General features: G+C 42.6%; 1 protein-coding gene across 1 annotated transcript; it reads right to left on the reverse strand.

The window, feature by feature from the left end:
• Positions 1–10,114: 10,114 nt before the first annotated feature.
• Positions 10,115–19,981, reverse strand: LOC6573866 (homeobox protein slou). Its single transcript, XM_001999889.4, has 4 exons — positions 18,069–19,981; positions 17,723–17,981; positions 10,800–11,080; positions 10,115–10,726 (listed from the first exon to the last, which is right to left on the reverse strand). The coding sequence occupies exons 1-4, from the start codon at positions 19,458–19,460 to the stop codon at positions 10,511–10,513; spliced, it is 2,148 nt and encodes a 715-aa protein (XP_001999925.3). The 5' UTR covers positions 19,461–19,981; the 3' UTR covers positions 10,115–10,510.
• Between the last annotated feature and the right edge of the window lie 1,705 nt (positions 19,982–21,686).

Below are 21,686 nucleotides of genomic sequence, written 5' to 3' on the forward strand. Positions count from 1 at the left end.
TATTAGTGCCCGGTTTACGGCTAACGGTCTACGGTGCCCGGTGCCCAGTGTGCCGTGTCCGAGTAGAGTCTGAGTCCGAGTCTGCGTCGCCAGCTGCGACAGGGATAAGTGGGCATAAGCCACAAAGGACTCCAGCCTTTTGCTTCACTTTCCCATTAAGTAACATCTTGAACTCCCTATGAGTCGCCGGGCCTAACAACTAATTTTCGTTTAAGAACTTTGTAATTTCAGTGTAATTGCATTTATTTGTTTGCTCAGCATTGAGCCACTCACATTTTTGTGCCCTTTGAAGTGTGTTTGTACAATGCGCAAATCTGTCAACCTCCTCCATTCGAGTGGCAGCTTAAGTGGCCGCCTCGACATTTGTTTGTTTGCCCTTCTGACGCGTGCCCAAATATGGTTGTTTATGCAGCTTGACAAGGATGTCAGCTCTATATCATATGGTCAAAAATATGAGATGAATATTACTCGAATGGGGATCCTTGACATTGCTCCAGCCACGCCTCGCATCTCTGCAGTTTGCTTCTATGGCGCCTTGGCAAGCTTTGCCTCTGGAATCTAATCTTTAAAATATGCTACACAGCACTTGACACACAAAACTCCTCGGGGCTTTGAGCCACACTCAGATCTCGCAACACCCATTATGGACAACAACAATAGCAAGCCAGCAAAAACAAAAGGCAATCAAAAAAGGCCACGCTGGGAAAAAAAAAACGAAACGTGAAGGAAAATAAGAAAACTCATAGGGCAAAAAAAAAAAAAAAAAAAAAAAAGAGAGAAAAAAAAGTTGCAGCCAAGTTTCCAGTTTTTATTGTACTTGCCTGCGCCGTGCTGAGGGTAAATTATACTACGTGAGTGCACATGGTGTATTTCCCAAACTCTACTTAGTGCTCATCAGAAGAAGTGTCTGGCTGGGTGGTGCGTTACCGGAATCTGATATAAAACACATTTAAAAAAGTAAACTCGTAGGTATTAAAAAGCGGAAAGACAAAGCCAAGTGTAACTAAGTAGAATGGGCCAAGGGGAGGCCGAGGCGAGGGCACTAAGTAGACAAAATCGACAAATGCAACTGACTCTGCGGCAAGTGGCTTACAGCTGATGCCTCGCCCCGCCTTGACTATGTTAATTTGGTTGCTACACAAACGAGATTGATTTCGGCATCCGCACACTTGACTTGAGTCGATTTAAAATTTTGCACCACAACAGCATGAAATATTCAAATGGCATTCAGTCGCACACAGTTCGATTTGTTTCGAGTGGCACAAACAAGTCGCAAGCATCTGCAGCCTCAGCATCAGCATCAGCTTCAGCTTCAGCTTGGGCATCAAAAGTATCTGAATCATCGATAGCATCGTCAGGAGCCGTCGCATCTGTTTGGCCTTAAGTGCGGTTGCAAATGTCAATTGGCCGTTTGGCCAAGAGCGAATCGGTAACCGGTAGCAGGCTGCATTTTAATTTTCTTTCGCCTTGCCTTGCCTCGCCTTGCCTTGCATCGCATTGCATTGTAAAGGCAACGAGTTGGCTTTGGATTCAGCTGGCTGAGCGTCCGTTGGGAGCTTCTGAGAGATTTGCAAACGGCAAACGGCATCGATCTCGTTTTCTTATTTACATTAAAAGCTGTTTGCATTCACTTAAAAGGATAAGCAATGTCCTTTTAATGGGTTTCAAATTGAATAAAGGATTAAGTTGTTAGTGTAAAATTGAATTGCGAGCGCTCGCTTGAAAGGCTACGGCCAGGCTAGGCTAAATCTACCCCACCCCAGCCCCAACCCCAGCTGAGGGTTACAATTGACGCGCTAACAATTTCATGCCGCACACGGCAAATTCTCGCTCTCGCTCTCTCCCGAGTTCTCGGAACTGCAGCAAAAACCAATAGATGTGATGACCAAAAACCCATGTACTAATTAGCAACGGCTTGCACATTACCAGCGACAGGATAATAGTCCTGGCAACGTTCCACATTCGCAGGCGGCGCGCTATGCAGCCATAATTCTACGGGGTTGCCAGCTAGCAGCCAACGCCAATTATTTGGCAATTTTCGTCAAATCAAATGGTTGCGCTAAATTGTCATAACGACCACATGCGAGGATTTCGCTTGCATTGCCACAGGTGTTGCGTCCTTTTGCTCATTTTCTGTCACCGTAAAACTTTAACGAGCACATTAACTGAACCAGCTAACATTAGCAGCAGGAGCAGAAGGAGGAGAAGCAGCAGCAGCAGCAGTAGCAGTAGTAACTCGCGGCTTGATAAGTCGAAATTATTTGAGTGGAAAGCGAATATATGTATATAAATAGATGTACGCATACACTTAGCGAAAAGGAACTATCACAATAATTTCTGTGAAAATAAAGCTTATACAATCATGCTATATTATAAATTGCATATCGTAAATGATATTGAAAATGAGTAATAATTGCACAATATATCATACAAATTCTATTAATATAAAATTTTTAGATGATGATTTTGACTATGAGACATAAGCCATCGAATCAACATCAACTACCCTGTATAAATATTTATTATGTAAAATACCTATATGTACATATACATGTATGAATCAGGATATTTTCGTTAATTTTTAATAATTTCTATATTATTCATATACCAACATGCCTATAAATATTTTTCTATTATTCTATTATTATTCTTATTATTATTATTCTTATTATTATTATTCTTTTATTCTTCTTAAAATAAATATTATTAATTATTGGAATACGCATTATTTCAGCAAATATTTTCTCTGAATAATGAGGAAAAACTTTTAAGCTTAAAATACAAATAAATAAATAAACTAAAAAGAATCCTAAGAATTTAATATGAACATTGAGCAACCCGCTACAAATAAAAATGTTTCGTTTAGTTTGGCAACAGCTTTAACCATTTAACCATTTAACCATTCCATTTAGGCTTAAAATTACTATAAAGATATATTACCTAATGAGGAAAATTGAAAGATTGAAACCTATTTTCATTTAATATTTTATTATTTTATTTTTATATTCATAAAATTAATTAATCAAATTACATACAATTTGCTTTTAAACGCGATGTAAATCACATTATTAATAAATTTTATACTATCCAGTTAATGTATTGACAAATAATAATTTTAGTATAGCAATAGCAAATTAATTGTATATGTATAAGAATATTGTTGAATGCATATAAAATGTTGATATTCATATGAATAACAGTAACATATACTAAATATACTAAATAAACAGTAACATATACTAAATATATTATATACATATTTTAATTTTTAGTATATATATAATATAACATAACATATAGTAAATTTATACATATTTTAATTTTTACTACATACATAATCAAATATATATTGCGCAGCCCCCTTTTCTGCCAGTGTACGCTTAACATTCGCATTTACTTCAATTGTTAAGTGGTATAAAGAGTCCCGAGCTGAAAGTATATCACACGCTGTGCTGGTAGCTGATAATTAAGTAGTTGGCGTTCGGGTTGCTCATTTTAAAACTGCCAAGTGGAGGGTGTCCTGCGCTTAGTAGTTGTCTGCCTTATATGGAAACAAATTTGCTCATTATGCGCAGCAGAGGAAACCGACGACATTTGCAACTGTCCTGAGCGCCAGTTGGCTAACAACTGCCTATTTATTTTGCGTCTAGCTGCTTAGTTTATTTGAAGTGCTCGACTAGGTAAACAGCTACAAGGCGGACGGATAAGGACAAGGAGCAGGACATCAGACTAGGTGTGCTCAGAGCTCTTTGGTCTGTCTCGCATTTGTATGCGGAATTGAACTAGTTCAGTGCGCGTCCCCTGGGGGCTCGTGTGTGATTGAGAAAAATCTAGCGCTACAAATGAAACTGAGACATGAAAGAGGTGCTTGGAGCGTGAGGTTGGGCTTGGGGTCTTGGAATTGTTGTTGGCTAGTAATTGTGCTGCTTGGCCAGGCAGTAATGAGTTGGTTTTTGGGACTATAATGTATAAGTAGGTAGAGTTCGCTTGATGAAGTCTTTGCCAAATGTAGCATCAACTCTCTGATTGAGCTGAAGCTGAAGAGCAGCTGCCGTTGCTGCTCTGTGATTGCGGGCAATTCGTATTACCACTGAAACGCAACAGCCGGCAAATACATTTGTAAACGTCTTCAAAGCCAAATTGAAGCAGAAGGTGGCAGAAGGCAGACGTCTCGCTTGGCCAAACTTGGCCTGGCTTAGCCGCCTCCTGCCCACATTTCGCGTTATAATTGCTCGAAATGGCTTCTACCTATAATTACAGTAGTTTGTTTGCTGTCTGCTGTTGCCACATTTTGTTTTGGTTTCCGTTGTTTTTGCTCCTGTTTTGCCAAAAACTTTGCGCTGCAAGTTCAACAAATGGCAGCCGTCGGTGGCCTGGCTGTCTGTCTGTCTGGTTGTTGGCTTTAATTGTGACTGTCTTTGTTTTGATTTGCTGGTAAGGTCGGCTTAAATATGAGACACACATAAGCGGATTTGCGCCAAGGGGTAGCAATGCCATAAACACACACACACACACTCATTGATAAACACCCACTCGAATGCTGATAGTTTTATGTTTGCAGCTGAAGAACGAGCTAACGGAGCAACACTTTTTCAAATTTGTGAACAATGTCTGGTCGCGTGTCACGCTGCGGCTCCCAACAACAACAACAATAATGGGTATGGGTATGGCAAGTGTAACTGATTTGCCAGCGGGTCGCATCTACGGCTGCTTCCAGTAGTAAGCCACTCCCAATTGACCGCCGCCCGCCGGCACACGCCCACAGTATAAACAACTCAATTTGAATGCATTTAACCGCGTAATTGAGGCACGTGTTGGACGTTACGCGTGCGCTATTTGTGGCTAAAGCAACCCGGGGCGCTATTCACCCCCGCCCGCCCTCCGCTCCATCCCCTTTCACCCCACGCCGCTAAGCACGCCAAATTGCAAACCAATTGGCAAGCAACTGGTCTGCTCTGGTCTGGTAATGTGCCTCGAATGCCAATGCCCGTCCGTCCGTCCGTCCGTCCGCGCGACCCTCTGTCCGGCCGTCCATCCGCGCAGCGCTGCACTGAAATTAGTGCGTAAATGTTTTCTCACCAAATAAAAAGGCACAGCTCCCATTGTCGGGGCGAGGTTTAGCTTTGTGCCCCATTTCGTTGCGCTTGCCGGCGAATTAGCTGCGAATTATTCGGGCAGATGACGAGTCACGGACACGCGTTGCATTTACGTTCAATTCGCAATGCTTTTCACGTTGCCTTGTTGGCTCTACCACTTGACAGGTAGCTTTGCTAAACGATGATGAATTACGGCTATTTAAATGTGCTCGTTGGCCTCGTGTCGGCTGAGCCTAAAATAAAAAAATTAAAAAAGGAAGCAAAGCTAAACGGGGCTAAATGTCAGAGCTAATTCCCCCTTCAAAGTATGCTAAGAAATATACAAATCGTAATCTATGAGCTCCATTCCTTGATTAAGACGCCGCAGTAGGTTGCTCTCTCTCTCCCTCTCTCTCTCTCTCTATCACTATCTCTCTCTTTCTCTCTATCACTATCTCTCTCTCTCTATCACTCTCTCTCTCTCTCTCTCTCTGTTTAACCCTTACCCTCTCTTTGTCGCATTTTGTCTCTCTCTCTTTCTATCTTCCTGTCTCACTTTTTGTCTCATTCTCTGCTTCACTCTCTCTCTCTCTTCCTGTTATTCCTTTTCTCTCTATTATATTTCTTTATAGTTACACCCTCTAATTCTTTGCTTTCTTTTAGCAATTAATTCTTCTTAATTCTTACCATCCATAGATCTAAGAATGCATATTAATTAATTCTTGATTAATATTTATTATTGTTAAGTCGGCTTAAAAGACTAATCTTTAAATTAAATAATTTGAAATTTGATAAAGAGACTCTCTCCTCCATTTCTGGCTTTATAATTAATATAAATAAAAATAATTTTCAGTTCTGTAAATAAATATTAAAAATATTTCATCTTATAAAAAAATTAAAAAAAAAAAAAAAAAAAAAAAAAAAACAGTCTATCTCCCCCCATTATGCGGTCTTTACTTCGATCTTTTCTGTCTCTTTCTCTCAGTCTCTCTCACTTTCTTGCTCACTCCATCTTTCCTCTCTCAGTTAATCGACCATTAAAATATTTGACGAAATTTTCAGCACAAAGGCAGTTTACAGTTTTATTGCCCATTTCAAATACTAATAGCAATTGTCTGTGGCAGCAACAATATTATTGCCGCACTAAACTCCGTCCGCCAGCAACAGCAACAACAGCAGCAACAACAATGTAAAAGTGTTATACCAGAATTCTTTACCAGCTTCAATATTACATGAGCACAAATTGCAATTTAATCCACAGATGTCAGCATTGCGCTCAGTGCCTGACACAGTTCGTAGCCATCCATAGCCCTTTTTTTCTCCGCTTTCGTATTCCTTATCATACAGCTCCGTGAGTGCACGTGGCCAGCGCAACCCCGAGTCAACCTCGAGCTGAGCTGTAAGCGTCCCACACGCGTGTCAAGTTGAAAAATGGTATTAAAGTCACATTGACAATCATCAAAATGTGATTCGCTTGCAAACAACAATGCCAACTGGGGTGGCTCAATCGCTCGGTAGCGGCGCGTTGCGTCGCTTGACTCAAGACACATGTGGCAGGCGCTCAGGCGCTCCCCGGTGACGCTTTAGCGTATATCCTTGCCTCATCCTACGGCGGCCTCATCATCAAACGCGCTCGGAAAATCTGTCATATAGCCTGGCCAAAGTGCCTCTTGGGAGCTTGTTTATGTCAAGCGCGGGTCATAATTTATATGGCCGCACATATGCAAGCATTTCGGGTGTGTGTGGGCTAGTGGGCGTGTGGGCGTGGCATGGCAGTTAAATTTTAATTGTCGCGAAACTCTGGCTCTTCGCTCGCTGTCAGCCCACAAATAGCGAACTAAATGAACTAAACTAAGTCTCGAGTTGATCTACCACTCCCAATTAGACAATCCACTTGCCGCCAGCGGAGCTTCACTCGGCGCTCCACTTTACTCGTTTATCTGGCCGACGTCAGCGTCTCAGGCATCCGCTCATCCGCGAAATTGTCGTCAGCGTCAGCGTCAGCGTCAGCGTCAGCGTCGTCGCAGTCCGCGGCAATCCAAATTCAATTAAACAAACACAATAAGTTTCGATAAAGCTGTGCTGATAAGCACAGCAAACTAAATATTCGCATAAAATTTACTACATTCAGAGAGAGAGAGAGAGAGAGAGAGGTAGAGTGAGAGGGAGAGAGTTTGGGTGTGACAAAACATGTATAAGGGGCGGACTGTAGAAAAGTCAATGGTGCAGATTAAATGTTGCTCATGCTGCCAACACAGACACACACACACACACACATACACACACGCACGCACACTTACATAGATATTCACGCACACACATACTCCGAATGAAGTATGCGTAATCTGCAGCAATTCAGGCGCAAAAAAAGGTTCTCGTAAAATACGTAAACAAAGCAGAACAAAATAAAATAATAAGAAGGCAGCAAATTGGAATCCAAAATAAGTCCTATAAAATAAAATTCAAAGTAGTTTACGCAAAAGACCTAAAAACACTCACAGAGAGTGAGGAAAAGAGACAGTGACAGCGAGAGAGACAGCGAGAGAGGCTCGGGCACAACAACTTAATTGTGTGAGTGTCGCATTTTGATTCTGCAATGAGTTTGAGCCAGAATCAAGTGAAGCATTTGCTGGAGAGTGGGCAACTGTCAGTTGCCTTTGCTAGTTGGTGGTGCAAAATGCTTAGATGGGATTTGCTTTATTATGGCGAGCATTGGAAAGCAATTGTCTTGGATTTGCGTTTTGGGCGTTCGTCATTCCGGATACGGCGAAACTGTAAGGGTAACTCTACGCCGTGGACTGGGCCCAAGTATGCCTTTAAGTGGGCAGGCGTCTCGTTAATTTATCGTTTCACTGATTTGTTTGCGAGCGAGAAGATGTTTTGTGGGCGTCTTACTCGATGTGCGACAATAAATTGTATTTAATGAACTGCTTGAGAGAGTCGGGGATTCCAAAATTTAAAAGAGGTTCTCTAAGATGAATTTAAGACAATTATATTTTGCAAGCAAATATAAATAAATAAATTGTGAAATATTATACTAAAAAATTATATATAATATATTATTGTAAGTAAATGTATGTACATAGATAAACTGTTAAATATTTTTATTAAAATATTATATTGAAATCAAAATTGTGAAGATTCGGAAAGAAAGCATTTTTATTTAATTTTTTATTATATGACAAACTTACATATGTTACACATTTATATAAATCGTGAAATATTTTATTGAAGACTGTAAAAATTGTGAAAATTGTCTAACACGGTGTTTCAATATAATGCAATAATATATTTCTGGTAAATATATATATATATATATATATATATATATATATATATATATATATATATATATATATATATATATATATATATATATATATATACTTAAATTTTGAATTATTACACAAATATATAGAAATACAAATTACAAAAATAAAATAAAATAAATAAATAAATAAAGTTATAAGAGTTTTCTAGAAAGCATTTTAAATTAAGTTAATAATTTAACACACGTAAATGTTAATATACTTTACACATTTTTAATTAAATATAACATTGAAATAAAAATTGCAAAAAATCTGAAAATAGTCTAATGTAATTAATAATACATAATAAATATATATATGAAATATTAAAATGAAACAAACATTCTAAAAATTTTTAAAAATATTTGAAAAGGTGTTTCCATGTAATCTAATCATATATTTGATTTAATTATTTACATATATTAAAGCAAAAAGTTAGCCTACTTAACTACAGCCACCTATCATAATTTAAATGAATTTCTTCCTCTAGCTCAACTGGCAAGTAGGATAAACCATGCTCTAGTCGCAGCGCAAGTTACTGCAGCTAAAATTAGAGTTTAATTGTATGCAAATGGAGCTTGTTTGCTCGCATTCGCATTTTGGAGAATTTAGTGTGGAATTCGCTAGCATGTCTGCAGCTGAATAATTTATTGGCTCACATTTACAGAAATTAACGTGCACACACACACACATACACAGAGGCGCTCATGGCTGCGAGTTCATGCATAATATGCATAAGTGTGTGTGTGTGTGTGTGTGTCAAATAGGATTTTCGACTAATTGCAAAGTACTTAAGCAAAGCTTAAAACAAATGTAAAAGCAAATTTTTAATAAATTATTTATGCAAATGTCCCTTGCCAGAAGGAAATAAGCAAAAAAAGAAAGTGTTATCCCCATCCTTCTAGAAGAGGGCGTTGCCGTTGCTGCCCGCAAATGCAATCAAATGTGCGAAATTTAGTTACAGCCAACGCACATCGAATACGAGTCGCGTGTCGCGTGGCTTTTCACACAGAGCTCAGCGTTTCTGGGGCGGCGGCGTAATAGATATTAAAGGATTTCCGGCATATCCTTGCTCAGTGACTGCGCTGCTTGCTCTGTTTTGTTTGTCTGTTTGTTTACATCGAGTCGCTGTCAACGGCACTCGGAGTCGGTCCGCATCCGTCTGGGCATTCAGATCTGCTGCCGGCTCCTGGAGCTGGCCATGCATGGATTTCTGTTTCAATTATGCTGCCCACCAATCAACCAGGCAGCACAGCCAGCAGCCCCTGCCGTGGGCCGTGAGTAGTTATTATAATATCAATGGGCGCGAGGTGTGAAAGCCCGTGAATTTATTCATTCGCCTGTCTCTGTTTTGACAACTTCGCCTCGTCCGACGATATGTGCCCGTCATTGTATCACGCAAATCGGATTAAGATATTTCGTATTCGTTTGCCACATAATTGAATAGCCATGAGTGCGTGTAACTGTGTGCGTGCGTGTGTGTGTGTGTAAGTCTGTGTGTGAGTGCTTGAGCTGCACGCAGTAAATGAGAAGCAAATTTAAAATTTTACACTTGACTTAGCATTGTTGTCCTGTCATTTCACACGCTTGCCAGAGATTCCTCACAGTATGTCACACACACACTCTATCTCTCTCTCTCTCTGTCTGTCTCCCTCTTCATCTGTGTGTGCGCCACAGCGATAAATTGTTTTTTACCCTCCGATCATACATAAGCTCGAGTTTTCTTTGATAATATTTAAAATCTTTATTTTGCTCACATTTTATATTTATTTCAATGTTAATTTTGATTTTTGATTTTGCTTGCCACTTAAATGCTAACATAGCGTTACATACTCATACATACTTAGTATCATAATAATTACATACTCATAATTCGCAATTTGTTAAAGTAATTACATACGCATGGCTCTATAATTGGGTAGATATGTCAAACATTGACTGGGCAACATCATTGGGCTTCGTTGGCTACGAATTGCAATATAATACACGAACTATATACAGGCGGGAGACTAAACAACACTTAAAGCAGTTTCATATTTACAATGCGTCGGGCCGTCGCGCCTCGGGGGCGGCGTCCTTGGCTCGCTTTTCGAAGATTTGCAACAAACGCTGTTGCATCTTGCAATTTTATGAGTGCGAGTGGCTCAATTGGTGCGCGCCCAGGGGGTGGAAGTAGGGCCCGTACGGCGGATAGGGCACGGCGTGCGGATAGAGCAGGCTGCTGGCATACGCGCCGGGCCCAAACGATCCGCCAGTGGGCGGCGGCAGCGTCGGGCTATTCACATCCATGCCCGGATTCTGTTTTTTCCACTTGGTGCGTCGATTCTGGAACCAGATTTTAACCTGCAAAGGCCACAAAAATACCAAAACTCAGCAAAGAGTCCTATGGCAATAGTCAAGGCAAGTAAATGCTCACCTGCGTCTCAGTCAGGCTCAGGCTGAGCGCCAAATTCAAACGCTCGCACACACTTAAATAGCGCGTTGTCTTGAACTTGTTCTCCAGTGAAACCAGCTGCTCGTAGGTGAAGGCGGTGCGCGCCCTACGCGGCTTGGATCCACCGCCGCCGCCACCGCTGCCGGACTTGCCATCGCCATTGCGACTGCCGCCCTTCTTGGAGTCGGTCTCGCTGCTGGGATCGTCTATGTCGCTGCCATCGTCGCACATATCGTCCTGATCCATGTCATTGAGATCCTGAGCTACAAGCGCAAGAACATAGGAAAAGTTGAAATACAAAATCGTTTGTTTGTTTTTTTTTTGTTAAATTCTTTTTGCATGGCGAGAGCTTCATCAATCAATTGAACTGACTGACCCCTTGGGGCCAGGCGTGATTTGCAAATGGAAATCAATCACTGCGCATCGTTGTAAGTTAATTGCAATCTTGGGCACATGCTGCCGCACATGTGTATATGGGCGGTCCAGTTGGGAATGCGCAATTGATTGCAGTGATGCGGCAATCAAAATTCAATTAACGCACGCCAACCACTGTCCAGGGCATATCGATTACCCAGCTGAGTCCGTCTGGTACTCTTATATAGTCATAAAGTATATACCAACTACTGATTGGGTCATTCATTATTGTGCAAGCTCTATTGGTGGCATAACAAACGATGTAACTTTGCTCAAAATAAGAGAGAGAGAGAGAGAGAGAGAGAAACTCAGCAATTCTCAGAGAGAAAAGCGCTTCGCGGAAACGGAGCTGCAAAATGCATACGTCTGGTAATTGGTCAACATGATTGGCCATGTTTGCATGTAATTAGCCTGGCCATGACTACCTAGCAGAGACAGAGCCAGAGCCACAGACAGCGCGCCAATTAAACAGAAAATTAACATGAACGCTTCATTTAATATTTAACGATTTTACTGACCGCCGACCCTGTCTGCTCTTTCAAATGCAAATGGCTCGAATGCCGCCTGTCGCACTGGTAATGGGCTGTGGAGTGTTTGCAGCCACTTTGATATGCATTAATGGCACATTAGATGCCCGAATATCATCATTATCATCATGAGCATCATCAACATCATCAATACCCATTGAACGGCTCCGACGAATGAAGCTGACCACAATTGGTTTGAGTCAATTGAATTAACTGGCCCGTGGGGCGGCACTCCACCAGACGCTTAATGCGTCGACAAACAGACGCGAAAAAGTCGAAAGGTCTGTGCAGACGATGCGAATGGTGCTGGGGTTGGGGTTGGGGTTGTGATTGGGGATGGGGATGGGGTTGGCGCCCAGCATTGTGTACCGCTCTGAAAGGGCGTTTGCGCCCTATAAACAGCCAGCCACAACCGCAGCTGGTTAATAAGCGCTGCCCGAGCTGGCTGGTATGCCGGCGCGCTTTTCTAATTAGGGTAACTAGCCGTCCAGTCAGTGCAACAAGGCGTATACGTGTTGTCTGGCAACCGTTTGGATGAAGAGTCAGCAAAAGAGTTACGTTGAGTATGAAATGATATTTGAAATGTTTTAATTATGCTACACTAAATTTGAACTAAAAAAATATTAAATTATATTTTAAGTATTAATAAATTCTAGTTAAAAATTTTGTTGATTTTTTGCAATTATAATATGCATAAAATATATATATAATTATATATTTAGTATGTATAAATTCTTGGGAATTTGATTGATTATACATCAGAATATATTTCCACATAATTTTATATGAGACACACCCTTATTATTCGGCAAACGTTACTAACGTAACGTTTGTTACAATTAGTGAGAGAGTAATGCTCGTTTATTATATCTCTACTCATTTAACAGCACTTTCATTTACATTTACAGCTCTTGCTTACTCTTCCGAGGTACTTCAAATGTCAAGCTGGCTGCTCTCAAGTAAGTGTAGCTCTTATAAGTAATTTTCATGTTATGCCATAACATTAAAGATAAGACTCATATGGCTGAGCAGAAAAAAAGGAATGGATGTACACCTACTCATATACTCTATGCCCAAATTGTCGACAAGGCTCAGCGAGCTAATCAGAATTAACATGATATAAAAAGCGAGGCGAAAGAGAAGCTATGAAAGTATTTTCAAAAACTAAATCTCTTATACGCTAATTGGAACGTTAAGAATGAGTTATTTTATACTATAATATTAGGTAATATTATATAAATAATATTTGTATTATGTAGAATAAAAGTCTAATAGTATGAAATATAATACATGGAAGCTGATTAAGACAATTGACTTTAGATACGTCATAGTTGTGGCTCATCTACAAGTATTTTTGCTAAGCATAGAATATACTAATGTATTCAATTTATATATTATATACATCTCTTTGTCTATAAAAGTTTCATGCCAAGATACTTTAAATAGCTTTAACCCTAATAGAAACTGTCTAAAGTCAATTGCGTTTCTCTTTCGGGTTTCAACTGAATGAGAAAACTTTAACATACTTTGTAAGGGTATAAGCAGCATATAAAAAAGTCTATATGACAACGTATAATTTTAAGCCATAATCTTAATTATGAAATCTGAGTGTTAATTACCAGACACACATGTACGCATACACACATACACGCACACACACACACACACACACACACTGAGAGCGACTGGCTTTTAAATTTGGGTTCGAGCATTTTCGGGTTTCGGGCGGCTTCATTGTCGCAATCATTATAATCGCATACGCTTGGCCAATGCGACCCCGGGGAGCATTTGTCGTCTCATTTTGCCATTTTCATAAAATAATAAATGAGTTGCTGATGACGGATATAAAAAGCCGAGCCCAGCCGAGACTACGAAAATTGTCGCCTAACTTCACAGAGCTCACAGACACGCACACAAATCTGCAAAGCTCCCCAGAGCGCCAGCAGCCAGCAGCCAGGACCCTGCGACCAGCAATATACACCAATACATGAATACAAAGTATGTTATATATACACACACACACATTTATATTTATATGTGTGTGTAGGGTATATAGAGATGCATTGGCGTTGGCCATGCGTGCGAGCGAGAGCGCTAGCCTGAGCGCCAAATTGAGTGCTGAAAAGAATAAAAGTTTTCGCAGCCATTTTACTTTCTCGGGGGTTGGTTGGCAGCCGCAGCAGTTTCTCTCCCCTTGCCAGCTGGCAGCTAGCAGGGCATGGCCACCCACAGTTAAATGTTGCCACATAACCATTTTATTCGACCCAACCCCAGACAGCAAGTACATCCCCGCCATGCTCTGTGAGCCCACTTAGTTATCGCATGTTTTTTCATATGACTTTTGGGGCGCATTTTTTGTGCTGCTCGAGCATAATGCCGACTAGAGTGTGCTTGTGTGAGTCAGTGTGTGTGTGTGTGTGTGTGTAGATATGGTAAATTTCTAGCTATCCATGCTGCTATCCATGTTGTTTTTATTTTCTCCTCTGCCTCTGTCCCCGTCTGGTAGCAAGTCTATGTGTTTTGTATTGTGGCTTTCAGCGCAGCTTTTAGTGCATTTGCTAGTTGTGTGCTTTTGGTTGAGTTTTGTTTTGCATTTTAAATGATATGCAAATTGCTGTGCGCCCAGTGGCCGGCGACCCCAGCGAATGGCGCCTTAGAGAATTGCGCGCTGACAAATGCAGCGTATGCGTAATATATGTAAATTATTAAACGTCATGCACACACAATGCATCCGCTGTGATCCGATAAGATAGAGAGAAGGAGAGAGAGAGAGAGAGAGAGAGAGCAGTGGGTGGAGCACGAATGAGTGAGGCTGTCATAAAATCCAATTAGTTGCAAAGACAAAAGGCCACATAATTACGCTAATATAGAGTGAAGCGACCAGCAGCAACATTAGCACCTCCCAGGTCATAAAATTAAGTGTCTGATAGGGCAGGCACTCTGTGTGTGCGTGTGTGTGTGTGTGCGTGCGTGTATTTGCATGTTTCCGGGACAGAGCCATTGAAGCGGCTAATGAATGTGCGGTAATTAAGTACCTTGCTAATTAATGACTACAGCATCACCAGGCAACAATCGTTGAATCGCAGGGCGCAAACAGTGCGTATGCGTAATGTGAACAGTCAAGTCGTCCGTCCGTCTGTCTTTGTTACTGCTGCTGTCCCTTTGCTGTAAACTTCAACTGACTGAACAGACGGCCAACAACAATGGCTCGCACACCAACACGAACACGACCAGCTACATAATCATTGCCAGCATCATTATCCTGGCTGCGTTCCCACTTTCCCCCTCTCCCCCTTTGCTGTCGTCCTCCCTGTTGTCGCCGCCGGCGCTTGGGGTCGTTGGCGCGGCCATTCAGTCTGTTTTATTAGCAGTTATGTTCGAGTACTGCGACGCCACACCCAACAGCAGCCCACTCCACGTCCGGCGCCATTGATGAAGCTAATTGTGTTTTATTAACACAAACACAAATGCACAAACAGCAAACAGTCACACAAACAGCCAACAACAACAACAAGAAGAACAACACACAAACACTACCAGTCGGAGCAGCAGCAATGGCCGATAATTTGTTGCTGATAATGATGTTGTTGTTGTTGCTGTTGCTGCTGTTGTTGTTGTTGCTGTTGTGTTCTGCGCCATTTTCACTGTTGATAATTTCGTACATAAGCGCTTACCGAAGTGGCCAATAAAGCGAGTGGCTTGTTTGTGTGCGTGTGTGTGTGTGTATGTGGGTGTAAATGCGCGTGTAAATGTGACTGCAACCAGCACTTTGGGCTAACTAAATGACTGACAAGCTGTGTATTCTCATTGTCATTCGTCGCTAACATTGATTAAAGATAAACAATTCAACATTTCGATATATCAAAACTTTTCATTTTGATTGACTTTCGATTGTAAATCATTCAATACGAATTATGATTACTGAATTTGAATATTATATCTTGTGTTGACACGTGCAGAACTACTCAAGAGTCTTCCGAGTTGATGAAAATGATTAGTTGAATTGGAAATTTAGCTGGATTGAAGACAATTAGTATTTAATTTATCTTATTTCATCGCTAAAGTATGTAATTCTATCTACCTTAATAGATTTTGAAATATGTACAGAATTTTGTCACCAACTTTTAGCATATCTAAGAGCTAATAATTCTCTTTGACTTTCATGAAATTTTTTTAGCTTGGACTGATGTTAAAATGTGTTAAGAAAATTGTGTAGAATTATTTACAATAATAATTTCCCCAAGAAGCAATTAATTATATATTATGAAATTTCGTTTCAATTTAGCTTTGCATCAGTAAAATCTTTAAAAGTCTACGCTTTTTAATATTGAAATATGATCTACAAAATTTGATCGTTTCGACTCAAATTTGGCAATTTCCAGAGTCATCAAAGGGAGTTTATTAGCTTTCAGTGATGTTGGCATTGAAAATGAAATGTATTTCAATTTAATTAATTACTATTCGGCATATTAGTTATATATAAAACGCAATATTAAACAATTTGTAATACATTTTGGTTCTGTATTAATCATAAATCTCTCAAATATTTAATAGTTCAATTTAAAAGAAAAAATTTAATATTTTCAGCTTTTAAAAAATTGATGAGCAATTTTCACAGACATAAAAAACTGTTTATTACATACAACTGATGTGAGTAAATAAAAAATAAATACAGGATGTATTAATATACTATTCGCTTCTTCAATCATTAATCGAACAACATTATCATTATTAATTTTCTGTATATTTTGAGATTTTCTATTTATATTTGCTTAGCTCATAGCTTAGCACTTAATCGTAGTTTTTTCTCTATTCTCTATTCATAGTCATAATAACATTATGAGCATTGGGCAAACAAAGCGATTGCAAAACTTGACTTTTTCCGTGTCCTGCGTTGACGAGCAGCATATGGAAATGCTTCGCTTCTGAATGCTCTCGTTCTACCTATCCACTTTGTTTTCAACGTTTATTTTGGCGCTTTGCGGCAGCTTAGCAGTTCGGCTCTGATGATGCTTTATCCGAGCACAGCCAGCGCCCAGCCCCACACAGATCCTATTGCCAAGTTCACCACACAACTTCAATCAAATTTGCAAATTTTTATTTGAGGAATTTCTTTGGAGCGAGCGAAGCATGAAAATCAATTAATTTTCAGCAAAATGTTAGCCAACAGCTAGCAAAGGCGAAAAAAGAAGAAAAAAGTAGAGTAAAAATGGAAGAAAAAAAATAAAAAATTCAAATGGAAGCAGCCCAGTACACGGGCTGCACAAAATCTGGCAAAAAGAAATATCGTAAAATTCCACACAGCAATTGCTTTTCCCAATTAAAACATCAATCAATCAATTAAAACAAATTCCATGCAAAATCCCCACTTGAATATGAGTGCAGATTTCAGTCTAAACAAGTTTTGTTCCTCACTCGCATTGTTTGCACACTTGTTTACCCGGCGAATGTGCTCAATGTATGTACATATATAGGTACATATATGTGTGTGTATATACATATATAACTGCTTTCATAGTACCAACGTACGAGCGAGGGTCTACGTGACTTACGTATGAAAACAGGCAAAACAAAATCTCTGCTCGTTCAAAATGGCAACTTTACCTCACTTTCTCTCTCTCTCACTCTGTGTGTGTGTGGGTGGGTATAAAAAGTAACAAAATCAAAATCAAAACATTCCAAAAGCTACAGGCGGCAGTTTAAATACAACCCGCCCACCCACACAATTGCACAGAGGACGGTGGAATAAAGTTGGCTGTTTGGAATAACAAGTGGAGGCAAGTGGAAAATATTTTGCCGCTTTCTCTGCCCAACTGCACAGCAGAGCGAACATACACACATACACGCACACATGCATGTGTGTAAATGCTTAGGCGGAAGGCTGTGCACGAGATTCCAATAGGAGCGCACACAGACTGAGCAATGATGCTTGCTTTTTGAGCAACACTCCAGCCAGACACTCACCAGACATATCCTCGCTGTGCTCGTCGTCCAGGTGATCGTGCATGTCCTCATCCCGATCGTAGCTCCACTGGCGCGGATGCCCGAAAGGCGGCGCTGTCGCTGGCAATTTGCTGCCCGTGAACTTATTGGGATCCAGGATGTTCTCCACGGAGAAGGCGAGGCGCTTGGTGGCCTCTCTGTCGCTGGCTCCACTGGTGGAGGCGGTGCTCGCACTGTTCGCGCCATTCGGCACGGAGCGCGTCAGATCCACTGGGCAGACCTGATTATAGAGCAGGAGTAGAGCAAGACAAGCAAAGCTGAGCATGGAAAGACCCGAGGATAGACAATGTGAGGGCTAAGAACTTACCGACGGCGTGCTGTGCGATCCGGAGCCATCGTTGCTTTCCTCGTCGTTGCCATCCACATTGAGCTCTTCGCTGGTGTCGCTGCGCGCATAATTAGCGGCGGCAATCTGGCGAGATGTGGCCGCCGCTGCAGCTGCTGCTGCCGCCAGGCCGCCCAGCTGTATTCTGAAACCGTAATCACTCAAGTCGCGACCAGGGGGCGAGACGGAGGCGGAGCTGGTTGAGGCGGCGGTGGATGTGCTGGGCGCTTGGCTTTGACTGGAGCGCGCGGCAACCGCGGCCACCAGCTTAATCCGCTCCAGATCCATCTCATTGGCGGATGTCGGACTAATGCTGCCCATCACTGGATGCGGACCGGCGCCCAAGTGCAGCTGCATCGCCTGTGGCGGCGGTGGCTGTGGCTGTGGAAGCTGTTGATGCTGGGGCGGTGCTGCCAGCGCTGGATGCGATGGATTTGCTGGTGCTGCGGTGGTGCCTGGGGGCGAGTCCCTTTGCGGCTCGGAATGTGTCGTTTGGCAGCTGCCGGAGCCAGCGCCGGTACTTGCGCCTGTGCCTGAGCCAGTGCTGGGTGATGTGGGTGGCGACAGTGGCGATGTGGCTGGCGAGGGTGGTGCAGTGGTGTTGCTGGCATTGGCTATCGCTGCAGGTGCACGCAGGTGGAATACAGCGGCTGCTGCATGATGCGGATGTGAGTGGGCTGAATGGTGGTGATGGTGGTGCATGTGCTGCTGCTGCTGCTGCTGCTGATGGTGGTGGTGCTGGGCGGCAGCGGCTAGAAACTGTGGATTCTGCAGCAGGTGCGGATGCTGTTGCAGCAGTGCAGCATGTGGATGCTGCAATGGCTCCGGCCGTGCCAAGTGACGCACTGCGCTCAGTTCCAGCAGTTTGCGCTGCTGCGCTGGCAATGGGAAGACGCCGACGCCGACGCCCGAGGCGGGCGGTGACTGTGAGCGGCGCACGTTGCTCTTGTTGTTGTTGGCCAAGTTATTGTTGTTGTTATTGTTATTGTTGTTGTTGGTCTTCTCCTTGTCGGCATCTTCTTGAGTGGGCGTGAGGCGACTGAGCATTCCCGCACTCTCGCTGCTCATCTGCTTCAAGCGCTCAATGGAGTAGCGCAGATCCTGCTCCTGCTTGGCCGCCTGCCCACTGGCGGCTATGATAAACTTGGGCAACTTGGCCACGGGAGCGCTGATGGATGTGCTGGCACTGGTCGCAGTGCTGGACACCGACACCAGCTCGGCGCCCACATTGCTGCCCACGTTGGCCAGATCGGGCGAGGTGTTTGACTTGGGCGAATCCGGATTCGAATTGGGACTCATCAGACCGCCGACGGCCGTGGGCTGTGCCCCGATGCTATCGCTAGGCTTTTGCACTGGTGACTGCAGCATCACCATATCGCTCGCTGCACTTGTCTCTGGGCACTTTACCACACTGGATGAGTTCACTTGGGCACTGTTTATTCAGGTATTTAACTATTCACCTATTCACAATTGTGATTCACTATTCACTATTCACTGCTAATTGACTTCACTTGTTCTGTTCGCTTGCCGCGCCGTGGTGTTGTCACCTTGATTGCAGCCAATCGACTGTCACTGATGCCGGCGCGTATCTCTCAATATCTGCAGCTGATGCTGCTGATGCTGTGATGCTGTGATGCTGCTGATGCTATTAGTTCTTATTGTTGTTGTTGTTGTTGTACTTTTACGCTTATCGCATTGCTTTTGAGCGTAATCCGCGCGTGCGACACTCTGCTCGCAGCCGGGGCTGAAACGGAAATGGAAATGGAAATGGTAATGGGAATGTCAATAGTATTGCTCGACACAGTGTTTGAGGGTTGCTGCTGCCCGCTCGCTGTTGCTGTCGCAGTCGCAGTCGCTGTCGAGTGAATCTTGAGCCCAGATGCTGTGGCAGTGGCAGTGGCTGTGGCTGCCGCTGGCCCGTGGCAAGTCAACTAAATGGAAAGTGAACAAATCTGTTGCGGCGTCTGTCGAGCTCGTTGCTCGTCGTGTTGGTGGTGGTGGTTGCTTTGAGTGGATCGGCTTTGCGCTCATATGCTCTCCTGCTGCTGCTGCTGCTGCTACGGCTGCTCTCTTTGTACGTACTGCACACGCCCCCAGCTGATAGTTTGAGTGAGTTGTGTGATTTGAGTGAACTGGCTCCTCCCTCTCGCCATGCTCCGGCTGGACCTAATCTCGGCTAGCATCTAATGATTTAATTTGCCTTGTCCTCGTTAGCAAGCGTAATGGTCTGTTCCTAGGTCTCGCCAGCACTGAGCATACCCACCCAAGTGCCCACATACGCAAGCTATCTTGCTCTTCTCCAGCTGCCCTCCATCAACTCAATCGCTCTACCCTCTCTCTCGCTCTCTTTCTGTCTCTCTAATACACACACACGCACTGGGATATAAGCTGCTGCCCAGCTTTACGTAGTTTTGCATTTCGTCTCCCCCCTCCCCCCTTCAATTGCCTTCCAAGTATGCGCTCGAGGATGTGAGTAATTGTCAAATTATTTAGCGCAAAAATTGTTTGCCTTTGCGCTCCGTTGGCTTCGAAATGGATCTGAGCTTTTCAAATTTCAAATGTGCGCTGTTTCATAAATGTATATATAAATATATGTATATATATAAAAATATATATATACTTTTTTTTTGTTCGTCCCTGTGTTGTTGTTTCTTTGCTTATGCCTGGTTTGTTCTTAGTCATATATGCATGAATGCTTTGTGCTCTTGTGGCTGGCAACCGAGAACCCAGCCAATGCCAGCCAGCAGCAGCCGGAGGCAGAAGCATTCCGCTTGCCAATTTTTACAAAGCCTAATTGAATTTATGCTGCATTCTAGTAGCTAATCAGTTTGTTAATTAGATGTTAATAATTGTAAGTAATATTTGTCGCTTCTTGTAATTTTTGACAAGCAGCTATAAGTCGTTTGCTTGACTCGGCGACTCTTGACGTCGAGCTGATGATTTTTTCCTTGTAAAACTCAGAGCTATCAGCAGTCGCCCATGTTTGCTTGACTCTCGCTCAAGCTGGCCTTTACTCTACTCACACTCTATCCCTCTCTCATTCTGTCTGTCTCTCTCTGTTTTACTCTCTCCTTGTATGTGTGCGAGTATGTTTCGCTTCTCAGTTTACAGAATGGTTTAAATTGAACAAAAATTTATATGCGCTTTGCACAGACAATTTAATATCGCATCCAATTTGCGGCTTATACGCATCGTAGCAGCGGCCCGCCCGGACATCAAGTGGATGTGGAAAAAGAAGAAGAAGAAGTAGCAGAGACTGAGCAGTACATATACATATATATAAAGAGAGAGAGAGAGCGAGAGAGTGAGTGAGTGAGACACAGAAAAAAAGAGAGCGATGTATGTATAGAAGGAGAAGGCAGCAGCTAAGTGGATAGCCTGCTGATAGCCTGGTTGGTTAGTGGCCGTGCTCATGGTCGTGGGTTTGAGCGCACAATGGGGCGTATAAGTGACATCGTTAAGTGGACGCAGGACAGCGAGGATGCTGCTTAATGAACTTCGACGGCATGCCCTCCACACAGTTGCTCATAGTCCGATCTTCCCAGTGTGTGCTGCCCCTCCGGCGCCCCGTCGACTTCTCGGCTGACGGCATTTTCTTAC

This window comes from Drosophila mojavensis, unplaced genomic scaffold (genome assembly GCF_018153725.1).
Source record: "Drosophila mojavensis isolate 15081-1352.22 unplaced genomic scaffold, ASM1815372v1 contig_16, whole genome shotgun sequence".
In the NCBI taxonomy this organism is placed as follows: Eukaryota; Metazoa; Arthropoda; class Insecta; order Diptera; family Drosophilidae; genus Drosophila; species Drosophila mojavensis.

What these genes read in the sequence shown, in the direction of transcription:
- LOC6573866 (XM_001999889.4), bottom strand. Translation starts at nt 19,460, where the DNA reads ATGGTGATGCTGCAGTCACCAGTGCAAAAGCCTAGCGATAGCATCGGG. An exon ending in GCACAGCGAGGATATGTCTG is followed by an intron (nt 11,081 to 17,722) that starts GTGAGTGTCTGG and finishes TTGCGCTTGTAG; the next exon opens with CTCAGGATCTCAATGACATG. An exon ending in TGAGCCTGACTGAGACGCAG is followed by an intron (nt 10,727 to 10,799) that starts GTGAGCATTTAC and finishes TGGCCTTTGCAG; the next exon opens with GTTAAAATCTGGTTCCAGAA.